General features: G+C 40.4%; 1 protein-coding gene and 1 long non-coding RNA gene across 20 annotated transcripts in view; one reads left to right on the forward strand and one right to left on the reverse strand.

Moving 5' to 3' along the window:
- KIAA1217 (KIAA1217 ortholog) overlaps positions 1–12,334 on the forward strand; it is a 338,228-nt gene that overhangs the window by 154,654 nt on the left and 171,240 nt on the right. For 14 of the 19 annotated variants that reach the window (XR_004359376.1, XM_032700657.1, XM_032700743.1 and 11 more), the window contains exon 2: positions 11,235–11,521. Coding sequence is in view for 17 of the 19 variants with exons in the window: in XM_032700657.1 (XP_032556548.1) it covers positions 11,235–11,521 (287 nt within the window). In the remaining 2 variants the exon portion in view is untranslated. Of the gene's footprint in view, positions 1–6,029; positions 6,193–11,234; positions 11,526–12,334 lie in introns of those variants that run through there. The other 5 variants (XM_032700649.1, XM_032700674.1, XM_032700684.1 and 2 more) reach the window with 3 other exon arrangements.
- Positions 5,130–5,872, reverse strand: LOC116793180. Its single transcript, XR_004359397.1, has 2 exons — positions 5,747–5,872; positions 5,130–5,431 (listed from the first exon to the last, which is right to left on the reverse strand). It is a non-coding gene; the product is annotated as an uncharacterized LOC116793180 (long non-coding RNA).

Consider the following 12,334-nt stretch of genomic DNA (forward strand, 5'->3'; position numbering starts at 1 on the left):
AAATAAGTTACTTTTCAAGAAAGACCACCATCATGAATTGTGTGAATGCTGTGTATTGGCAACACTGGTGCCATTGTGTTAATTTCTAATAATTACATATTAATTTTTTAATTGAAACTATTTTTTTGTGGTAGACTATTTTTCAGAAATGCGTGTTGATAAGTAAGTGGTTATGGCTATCACAACATAACTTGAACTATTATTTTATTTCTAAACCCAGGCCTCATTGAAGTACACTTTGTATTTCCTGTTAATTCAAGCGGTCATTGGACAATCTTATAAACTCGATGTGTACTTCGTAAGAGCTGAAATAAAGGATCTCTCATTATTATTTCAAAGTATAGTTGTGCTTTGCAGAGAACAGTGTTGATACTTTTGATCACTAAAGATGTCACCTCATAAATTTACAAACAGGTCCTGCAGACATCCATGAAACCAGCAATGGTGTTTCAGGCAGTAAGTCTATTCTTCTGGCACTGCTAAAAAGTTGGATCGATTTGAATCCAAACTCTCACCAGAGCTCCGTTTGAGACAATTCATCCAAAGGGAACTTATCAAAACCAAAATGCTTTACACTGGGGAGAAATAGAATTTGAATGGAGAGCAGATGGACTTAAAAGCGACCTCCCCCCCTCGCTTTCTACCTCCCTCAGAAACAATTCCCTACACTGTTCTTTCCCACCCACGTATTGCTTTTTATTTGATTAAACTCTAGTGATTGAAATTTCTGCAATGTAAGGCACATTTTGCTTTCACAGAGTAAGTTGTTTGGTACCTTATGAAAACATGTTCATATTTTCTATTTCTGTGTTTGCAGACCGCTGTCTTTCCTTACCTTCCTGTGTGATGTGTGAAGGGCTGGCCAGGCTGGAAGGCAGGAGGAGGAGCTGAGACATGTCAGGGTCTTCAGTTCAAAGCTGGCTGTGCTGGTGGCAATGTACTAATATTAATGTTAGCTTGGTACACTGGGATGACAACAGGGGGGTAAAAAGTCTGAAATAAGATGTTGCATTACACGAGTCAGAAATATGCATCCTGTAATTATGCCCATTTAGCTCTGTTCCATCTTCCCTTGGGCAGTGGAAAGGGAAGTCATGTTAAAGTGTATCTACAGTTAGCTTTGTTGGGATTGTCCCAAACTAGAGAGGGAGACAAAGTTATTGATGAAAGAGAAGAATCATCTCTTTTTTTTTTTTCTGTACTTGAATGTTAGCACTTCTTTGTGATTACCACAGTTCTTTTTCTCAGTTTGATTTAGGGCATGCACAAGTGTTTACTGCTTTCAGGCCTTTTAATTTATTTAAAAAATTGGAGGTGGAGGAAGGAAACAAGAATGAAACTTGGAAAACAGAAATCTAACCTATTTAACATGATACGGGTGCCCAGGTGAGAGAGGAGTTGTGTGCTTGAATAAAATGTCTTTTGGAGCAAATGAAGGTTGCTCTATTACTTGGAGACGGGCACCTGAAAGCTTGGTGATGCCAAATGAAAGGTGATTACAGCTGCTTCCTAGAGCTCTCTTTGAAATGGATTTGGTAGGATGAATATATCTTCTGCCTGAATATTTCATGTTCAGCTTCTTAGTCACTCTTTTGTATAGTTGTTTTAGTGATTAAGGTTGGCTCTTGGCACCACTGTTAGTCTCTGAACTTCTCTGAGGAGCTGAAACTAGTAGGTCTGATAAGACACAATGAAATTCTGTTGTGGAGATGTGTAGAGAAACTCATACTCAGTATTCTTTTTTTACATAAGCTGGAGTGTTACCGATTCGCTCCTTGGGCTAATTTTTCCTCACAAGTATGAGAGTTCTTAACTGAAATGGAATGTATATAGTATAAACACTGAAACTCTCCAAAGATTTTTAACAGGAAAGGTAACTTCATGATAAATAATTCCAGAGGTTGTGTTAGATTGTTTGTCATCATAAATTTTAAAATCAAGTTCAGATGTTTTTCTTTAACTTAAGCACTGAATATTTTAACCACTATCAGACCCACCTCATTGAAATTCCTTACTAAGCAGATGAGACCAAATGATCATAAAGTTCCCTTCCACATCTTAAAAATCTGCAATTCCTTTTACAATACCAAATTAGTTGACAATTAATTTTAAAATAGTGTCAACCTTTTTGCCCCCAGGGTCTACTTACATGGGTTCATATTGATAGACCTTGGAATTTTTTTTTCATTTTTCTTGTACAAGCTAATGGCTGCTATTATATCATCTTTGATAATATACTATGTGAACATAGTCCTTTTCTTTTTTAGTGAGTCTATTTGAGTTTTAAGCATTCAGAGACCACACCAAGCTTGGCAGTGAAGATGCTGAGGATGAACAAGAATATAGATGTGCTCAAATGAACTGCAGCCCTGAAGCTGCTCTCTGCTGCCTGAGGTGGAACCCAGAGCTTCACCACAGTCAGTGCTGTTTTTCTGGAGTTAGTTAAAGATACTTTCTCCATTTCAGATCTGACTGGTTGTTAGCGAATGGCCACGCACAACTCCCTGGAGTGTAGCAGGGAAGTTTCCTGATAGTCTGGAGCATCCTCTTGATGCTCCTCCCCTTCTCCAGGGCAGTCCAAAGCCACCTCTGGCCATATAAGGCTTGGAGAGGTGCTGCAGTGTAACCTGCTCAAGTGCTCATAATTCCTTCAGGTCTAATATTTGTTTCTGGACTATAGTGGGTTAAGTAGTGTCAGGCTGGTTCCCACAGAGAGCATTCATAACATTTTTCACAGTGGCTACATGTTTTCGCATGGGATTGAGACAGGTCTTTAATTATAGGACTCTTCTTATGATTTAACTATTAATAATTAGCTTCCCAGATTTTTAGTTGTGAATAATTGCTAGTGCCATGGAGTCATTGTTGTATATTATAAGTTTGACTAATTGAGCGCAGCTACTTTTTGTTAATTGTTCCTGTTATGCACGTGCTAAACCCAGAAGTGTTGAAGTCGCTCTGGGACATTAATTTTAAACACAATTAAAACATCATAACCTGTTGGCAGTTATTCTCTGTGCATTGTTTTGATATTGATGGTTCCAGATCTGAGCACAGTAATTAAAAGGAACCAGTTATTGTTGATCCCACAGATAAACAAATGCTGATTGCGTGCTGTGAACTGGTTAATCAAGTTTATTTAACTTGTTGTTGGTGATTCATCCCAGTGACTGTATTGGGGAGCTCTTTATTTGAGCTCAACAATATAATGGTTCTGGCTGCCTCCAGCTGCTAAAGGAGTTTCACTAACTCTTTTAAATAGACTTTAGTAACATCTTAAGGAATAGCATTGTTACATACACAAATTAAATCTAGTTTGAGACCAGAAACTTTTCCGTTAAAGTGAGAACATGCTTTAAGACCTTGCTGTCCCAACTGTTCCCTGTCCTGAGCAGCAGCAGAGGTGATTATGTTTCCTGGGTGGCGATTTTGTTTTATGTGTGAGCTCTCTTGTTTTGTTTGATTTTGATGATACTGAAGTGTGCCATGTGTAGTCTGTCCCTTTGCCAATGCTCTTTAATCTTGTTTGAGAAACTACTTCTGCACCTGCAGAAGTTCTCATAAGATGACACCTAGTTTTCAAGTCACATGTCCACAACCAAAATAGCAATCTCTCTTAGATCATCTCTGCATTTTGGGAGTCCATGTTGCTCAGGCCCCTTAGCAGCACTATCAGTATCCTTTACTGTTAGTCTCAGCAGTGGGAGCATCTTGCTGTGGCCATAAAAGCAATAGTTTCAGACCAGTGTAACAGTGTCCCAAGGGGCACCTGGCTGCTTACTAGGACATGTCAGTGGGGGACTCAAGAGACAACTCTGTCTTGTGCTCTTGGCTGTGGAAAGTAAAGGTGCTGGCTAAAAGTAGATAGATTATTAGTCTTAGACTAATTTTCTAGGTATTTTTCCCCACCATAGATGGAGGTAAAGCCTTCTAAAGGGCCAGAGTGCATTGACTCTGATCTTATTAATGTTCTTGGTACAAACGCTACTGATCTCCAGAGCTAACCCTGGTTTTGTACAAGGCTGAAAAAGCTCCTTCCTTTCAGGCATTTTAGGCAACTATGTTTTGTGCTTTCCTTTGTGTTATTTCAGGATAAGATCTTTTTAAATGCTCTTAGTTTCAGAACTCTCGATTTCTGAGCCCTGTATACAGGTAATGTCTTGGTACTGCTTTTATGTTGCTACTCCAGGCAACTGCACTGGCTTTCTTTTTCCATTAGTGGTTTCTGAGTTATTTTACATTTCTTGAACTTGGTGGTGTTCAGTGTTCACTATTCCTGTCAGAGCCCTCTTATCCTTCCAGCTGGCTGTGAATGTAAATTGCAAGAGGCTCATCATGCTTGTCCAGACTCTGGAAAACCTCAGTGTTAAAGGCACATTCCTTCATGTCACAAAAGGCAACATCAGATAAGTGGGATGGCTTGCCATCCCTTCTCCTCCTAAAATAGTTCACAATCAGAATGAGCACGAGTAACCCAAGGCCAGTAAAAACATTACTCTGAATAAAATGTGTATCAAACTGTTTTCTTTATAATTGCAGGACAACGACAGAAGTATTCTGTTGAGAGCACTGTACTGCAGACTTTAAATAGCAGTGCTAATGTTTAAGTTGTATTTTCATCTTTTCTATGTTTTCCATGCTAGATTTCTGGGATTTTTGCCAGGTTCCAAGATGATATAGAATTAATTGTTAAAAAGGAAAATAAATATTTCTCAAGCGCTAGAGAATATGTGTATCTGATCTAATGAACAGTAGTTTTGTTCATTTATCAGTTGTTCATTGTAATTTACTCAAATACTTTTTGTCTGGAAGGGAGAGGATAGGGGCATGAGGAGAGCAATCCTACTTGAGCTTCTGTACCAAATTTATGTATACACAAAACATTTCTGCATTCAATAATCTAAGTAGACAGGATGACATTTCTGCCAGATAGAGATGTAGAAGGAAACGTAGGGGAATTTTCCTAGCCTGTCCAGACTGGGCGGTTGAGAGGTCATTGCAAGCAATTTGGCTCATGTTATATTGAAGTCAGAGTTGAAGAAAGCCTGGAAGACCATATTATGCTAGGTCTGTTTGCAAAGACGTCCAAGATAGTGTTACCTGGTGTTGGAATATGAGGTTGATCTAAATGAGAAATTGCATATTTTTATTAATATCTCAGTTATGCTTTGTTCTCAACCTAATTCAGAAGTTGTCTGTGGATAAACTTTCTGGTCTTGATGCTGTAACTCAACACTCAGTTTGTTCCACCATCTCTGATTCAGTGTTATGGTTCTGATAGACTAAATCAGTCTGATATTCTCCACTAAATCAACACATGTGGCATCTGCTGGAATCTGTGGGATTTGATCTCATCCTTCTCAGCCACACTATTTTTTGCCTTGCAGCCTGGTAGATCTGTTGATTCTCATGCAGGCTTCTGGCCTCTGATCTGCCAAAAGACAATTAGTTATATGTTTCTATGTGTTTTGCTACTGAGGCTTCGAAATCCCTCTTACCCGAAGTCCCTGCTTACATATTGCTACCATTCATTTTTATTGGCTTCGCTAAAGTTGAATTCCTGTATCTTGATTTTCCCCCAATTCATTCTGTGAGCGGCCTCAAAGAATTCAACAGAAAACAAAACCTCAAAGCGCTTATATAATGAATTACTTTTAAACTAGACTCTAAAAAAGACAGAGGAGCATTTATCAGGAATGTTTGTGGGCTTGGTGGTTACGAGCTTTAAAAAAAAAAAAAAAAATACCGTGTGGAAAGGCTTTTGTCCCATGACAGAGATTTAAAAGGCTGCGGGTTCGGATTCCAGCGGAGGCTCAGGCCTGTAATCGCGTTTGAAATGTTGCCTTTCACACGGCGGCGCGGGGCGCGGGCCGGGTAGGGGCGGCTGCGGGGCTGCCGAGCCCGTCACCTGTTGGGGCCCGGGCTCGGGGGCGCCCCCGGCCGCCGCCGCCGCGCTGCCACCGCCGGGCCGGGCCCCGCGGGCGGCCTGCGGGGCGCCTCGAGGGGGGGGCTCCGAGCCGGCGGGGGCAGCGCTTCCTTTCTCCTCCCCGAGCACCGGCGCTGACAGTCCGGGCTCTGCGGCTCCAAGTTGGAGAGGGGAGCGTGAGCAGTAGGCAGGGACAATGGAGGAAAATGAAAGCCAGAAACTTGAGCTGTGCCTGGCTTGCCCAACAGACAGCGGGCAGACGAGGGGTAAGTAAGCGGCGATGTGAGTAAGGCAAAGATGGAGTTACGTTTAAGCATGCCCCTCGTTGCTGCTTTTTATAACTGGAGGCAGAATGCATGGAAAAAAAAAATAGCATGTCTTTCTTGTGCTAATGGCTCTGCAGATTTCCTTAATACTTCGACTTTATGAGTTTAACTTTCTCTTTGAAGAGATTTCTATCTGCCCTCTAAAGCCGGGAGCACATTGTGTGGCTGTCACGGATGCGGGACCCTGCCGGTGCGGAGGGTGCTGCTCCCGCGAGGTGGGGGAAAGCATCTCCTCTTCCCTTTAAATGCTCTGGCAGCCTCACCTATGGTAGAGAAATAGCTCTTCCTTCATAAAAGTGGGTTTGAGCTCATCTTTACCTCGGATTGTCTGTTAAAAGGGGGAGATCCACGGCAGATTGTGACAGGGTTTAGTTTACTTTGAGTGAAACCACTGGGGTTTATTTTGGAGCGAAGCCAAGAATGTTTAAGCGGGGTTTCCACGGCGGATCCACTGCGGTGCGTTCATACATTCACTGCTGCACTATTTAGTCTAAAGTGAATGAAAACTATTTCCTGACTTGTTCTACGTGGGCTATTCCACGTGGAACATAACATTCAGGTAGCATGACAAACACCTAATCTAATCCCTATCTATTATAGTATTTGTGGGGCACCTGTGAACATTCCCATTTCATGCGTGTTGTGTTCCTCATAGGCACTTCAGGAAAAGTTGTGTTACTGCACTTCTGTGAAACAAATATAGTGCATGTTAAACCTTTAAAAAAAGGTTTTAAAAAAGTCACTCAAGTTCAGGAGTATGCAATACCAACAAATTGGCAACTTAGGAAAAAATACTCTTTTTTTTTTTTTTTGGTATTGAGGGTTCATTAATTGATTGGTGCTCTTTTGAATTATTTTTCAAGTTAAAGTACTGAACACTACAAGTCACCTGTGTTTGTGTATGCTTATGTTTAGTGGGACAGAAATCGTCACTTAAAGAATGTGTCTGAAAAGGGAAAAAAAAAAAGCCTTTAGTAACACATTTCTTCTGTAGGGGTTATATGAAACTGCCTGAGATACATGTGGAGCTAGGAAAACAGAGGTCTTACCAGGCTGATCCTATGATTCCTAAAAATGTTGAGTGCTGAAAGCTCATAAGCAAATGTAGTAGTTTTGGCCCATATCCAAAATTTATGTTTGAAAGTTCCTTGGAAAGAGAGTTAATTATAAAGGCAGTGGAGTAAATTAGAACGATTCCAAATAATCTCACTGGTAACGTAAATGTAACAGTGGTGGATTTGACCACACTCTTAAATCTGTATTCTTTTTTAAAATTTTAGTATTGAATGGAGTTTACTTCAAGGCTCAGTTTCACAGTATAGTATGGGTCAGGTCTACACTTGTTCCTTTCTGACATTTTTCTCAAAATGTTCTTCTCTCATGTCACCTGGGTTGCAAAACAAGACTATTAAAATCTTTGCAGCATTTAAAGTAATGAAGCAAAGTGACTTTCCTGACCTTTGTAGACTTCATGGAGGGTATGACTTTGAAGAATTACATAGCAGGACATGCTGAAGGACTTTTTTCTTTCTCTCTTTTTTTTTCTTTTTTCTTTTCCCTAGCTCCCAGCCATTAATCCTTCATGATAATCTTCCTGCTAGTCCTAGGCATACTGCTTCTACACTGCAGACCTGGGCCTTTTCTGTATTTACATCCACTGTAGTAATGGGTGATGTTGGTGATGTTAAGAAATCTTGAAATTTGTTTTCAGATCAGAGAAGCAACTCAAGTCTAAGGGTTACTCAAGCCTTTGGATAACTGAAGTCCTCCCTGACATCCAGCAAGTCTTGCTTTTAGTTCCCCTCTAGATTTGCGCTTTATTGAACGGAAAGACCATCAGCTTTTAGCTTCTGAATATGAGGGAGGGACAGAGGGAGACAAGCTTATCTTACACCTTTTTGTTTTCCACTGGCTTCTCTTTGCTCCTTTTCCAAGGAGGGTACTTGCATAATTTATCCTTTTCCTACTCTTAGTGCTCATCTGGGAACTATCACATGATCCTTCACACATTTCAAAGTTATCTGTGGAGATTGATTTGCTAGGCCTGTTATCTTCACTTGGAAGATATGAAAGGTTTGCCCACAACGTTATTGAGCAACTCCAGAATATAAAAAAACCACTCAGTTTTTCCTGCCTGTAGCACTGTGGCCCACCCAGCATCTGTAGAGCTGATGTGCCTCAAGATACACAGGGGGATTTCACCAACGCAGTGTTCAACCTTGCCATTGAAGTCACTTATCCCTATGTAGGAAGTGACCAAAACCATTTTTTTTCATCAATTAGTAGGGAAAAGACCCCTATTGAAACACAACAGATTTTGATTTGCAAAGGAAGTTACGTGCTGCTGTGATGCCACTGGATCAAGATCCAGCTGGATGCCCAAATCAACTCTCTGGCAAGACAAGCAATTAGTTTGCATAGTTTACATTCCTTTCTTCCACTGGTATTTATACAGTATTTTCCAAATATATATTTTTTTTTAAAAAAAAAGAGAATTTGTTGATCTTTCTAATAAAGGATAAGAAAAATATGTTATTTTTGACTCCTTCTCAAGGTTTCACCCAATAACAAACAGTGGTAAAACACTTTACTTGATATGTCCTTTGTGCTCCACATAATTAGCTCTTTCTTAAAATATTGAAAAGACTAAAGTGCAGAGTAGGGAATGACTTCACATGAGAGAGATTTAGGACCCAAAATACACATTCAGGAGTTCTGAGTTGTGCTTGTCAGCATAGGTTTACCTGCCTTCTTGAGGAAGTGCCTGCCACCAATTCAGTGATTGAAATTGCTGCTGTGACCGCACTTCAGGGGTTTATACCAAATTGCTGCACTCAGTCACCCACACTCACTCTGACTCCCTCCAGCTCCAAGAAAATACCTTATTTATGTCTGCTGCCTTTGTTCCAACAGTCTCCAGGATAAAACCTCCAGGCTCTTGATGCAACAAATTAAAGATGGTAAATTCCATCCAGCCCCAGCCCACCTCTTTTTCCTCCCATGTAAAATCCTTTGAAATGACCGTGCAGCTTTCAGAAACTGTTTTGACTGAGTGTATCTGGAGTAGCCATAGTGACTTCTTGCAAGCTACACTCTCCTGTTTGCCATTTTTCTCAAACAAGCTGAGTGTACCTGATGGTTGGTGCTCTGAATTTTCAATAATCAGAGTGAATGGATGTTTTTTAATTGAGTTGTGCTTGAAAAAGTCGAGTGCACATGTATGTGTGTGTATGTGTGTATGTGCATGTGAGGCTGCTGCTCTGAAATTTTAACCAGGATTATGCTACTCAGAAGGTCTTAGAAGGTGCTGCAGAGACCACAGATGACATTTTGAATCTGTATGAGAGTAAGACTTCCCTGTGAACCAAACTTGTTCCTAAAGTTGTGTCCCAATCTGTGCTCATCTGGTCCCCTGTGTCTGGATCTGCTTTCAGGATAAGTTCCCATGAAAGCAAACAAAAGGGTTTTGTGGAAAATTTTTGAGTCCTTGAACAATATAGAGAGCTTACACAATCATCTTTAATGATCTTCATCTTTAATCTTCTTTAAAGATCTTCCAGGGCCAAATTCTGTGGCAAAACCCAAGGGAATCGGTTCCCTATATGAATTGGTGGGACATCACATCAGCACTGGCTGCGCTGATAGAGGATTTGCTTTATTAGCAGGTCTTGATGTTCCACAGGATGTGGCAGGCAGTTGACAACACACACCAGAAAGCTGAGAAATCCTCAGCATAAAATCCTGAGGCAAGTGGTAGGCACAGTGTCAAAATGACTGACTGAACCATAAAAAGAAGCGAGTAGGTGCCTGTTTCCAAACAGCAGTGCCATATAATGGTAGCACGTGGGGGAAACAGCCGCTGGGAGAATAAAGGGCTCTGAGGTGAAAAGTGTCAGACAGAAGGAAATAGAGATTTATTCAAAAGAGCTAGAGGAAGGAGCTCCCTGCTCCTGGGGTAGTGCTGAGAAGGGTTAACATAGGGACGTCTGAGAGTGCCTGGTAAAGATGGGGAAGGGCACATTCAGACTTTTCAATGCTTCAGGTTTTTGTTGTTTTTTTTTTTTTTCTTTGCTGACAAAGGAATGAGGGGTTTTTTCAAAGGTATTAGGTAACAAGACTCCAGACTACAGTTTTTCGAGCACTTGAGGGTTCATGTTACAGAGTTACCTGAAGATAAGCCAGCACTCACATACCCTCTGTCTCTGCCTGTCTCTTTACAAATGTCGTCATGGTCTTTGGTCTTAAAGTAGATTTTAAAGTAGTAAAATTTATCTGAGGGTTTTTTTCCCTTTTTTATATCATGCAAAACTTGGTCTTGCTCTGTTTCTTAAGAAATCATTTATTGAAAAAATGATGCAGAATTTTCCAGCCCGCTATCCTGAGACATATAAAATCCAAGGGAGATCCGTGAAATTTAAAACCAGACCACAGTCAGAAATCAGGAAAAAGAGACTCCCAAACCCTCCTATTATTTCACAGGTGTTTCAGAACATGTTGAAAACACATTGAAAAAAGATTAAGGATTACAAATCTTCTTTGTCAAAGGAATTTTATCGGTTGGTATCCTTAAGGATACTAGTTATGGGGCCATTAAGTGTACTGGAGGCTATTGAAGAAACCCGTTCCTTCTTGTGGAAAGCATCCTGTAGATCTTAAAGGTCAGGGAATAAGGGCCCTGTCAGATCTTTTTTCAAGTCACATAGGTAAAGATGATATAAAAGGAAAATCTACTTTAATGATGCTCACTTTTCTGTGAGGCAATACTGCAGTTGTATGTTAAAAGTATATAAGTATGTGCATAGCTTATATAAGGGATTATTTCTGGGCCACTTCTTATGATGTGTATATGCCTAATGATGCAGAACATGCCATTGCACACTACCAGACTTTTAAAAGAACCTAGCTTTTATATCAGTCCTTTTCCCTTTCTCTTGCTAATGTGTATGTTGGGATTAAGTTCTTTTGGTTTTTGTTTTTTTCAGACCAGGCAAAAACCAGTTTGCATGTAACATCACTAGACGATGCAGAATGTCTCCGATCTAAAGAGCTCCTTTCGACCCCGAACAGTCACACCTCTTCTAATTCAAAGTCCACCCGCAACATCCCTCGAAGACATACAGTAGGTGGCCCTCGCAGTTCCAAAGAAATACTGGGAATGCAAACCTCAGAAATGGACAGGAAGAGAGAGGCTTTTCTTGAGCATCTGAAACAGAAATATCCCCACCATGCCACAGCAATAATGGGACACCAGGAGAGACTGAGAGATCAGGTAAGTAAGTAAAATTTGTATCTGGCTTTTTGTTTTATAGTCCTTAAAACTTGTACAAAACTGAGTGTTACCTCATTACAAAAGGTGAGAATGTAACAAAATATTAAACAATTTTTTTCAGGTGGCCTGTGATTCAGTTACTCCCTTGAAATTCAACGAAACAATAATAAGAATTAATCTATTCAATATTACCTTGGAATTGTTTGTTGAAACAGAAATTTCTGAAGAGCTTTTCATTTTTTTTTAGCGTATACACAGAGAAAGGAGTGAAGGTGAGACTCTTGATCTTAGTATACGGGTCTCCCATTTACTTTTCACAGCTGAAGGGAAAATATGGAACAGCTGTTAACTTCTGTTACACTTTCAGTATTGGCACCATTGCCCAGGAGAAAAGAAAATATCTTCAGAGTGTGTCTGTATGCTTTAGCCGGCTCTGTTACTCTTTCATTTGCTTTCTTTTCTATTTTCGAGTTTTGTAATACAAACAGAACCAATTTATTCATAATTATCTGCCTCCTTGAAGCAGCTTTGACACCCATATTGGTCCGTCAGCAGTATGCCTTAAGGTGGTTTGCTTCTCACCTGCCTGCAGTTGCTTTTCAGCAGCAAAAAGTAGATGTAGGGTCAGAGGAGATATGACACACTCATGTAGTTCTCAGAGCAGGTGGAGGCTGCCAACACACCAACCTTCTGAATTCAGGGAATGCCACGCAAGTATCTCTTCACAGCCTAACTCTGGGCTCTGGTTTTGGGTGCAATAATAGAGTTTAATTTGTCTGTTATGGAGTTCTTTGAATTCCCAGTCTCTTTGAA

Source organism: Chiroxiphia lanceolata, chromosome 1 (assembly GCF_009829145.1).
Source record: "Chiroxiphia lanceolata isolate bChiLan1 chromosome 1, bChiLan1.pri, whole genome shotgun sequence".
Taxonomy (NCBI): Eukaryota; Metazoa; Chordata; class Aves; order Passeriformes; family Pipridae; genus Chiroxiphia; species Chiroxiphia lanceolata.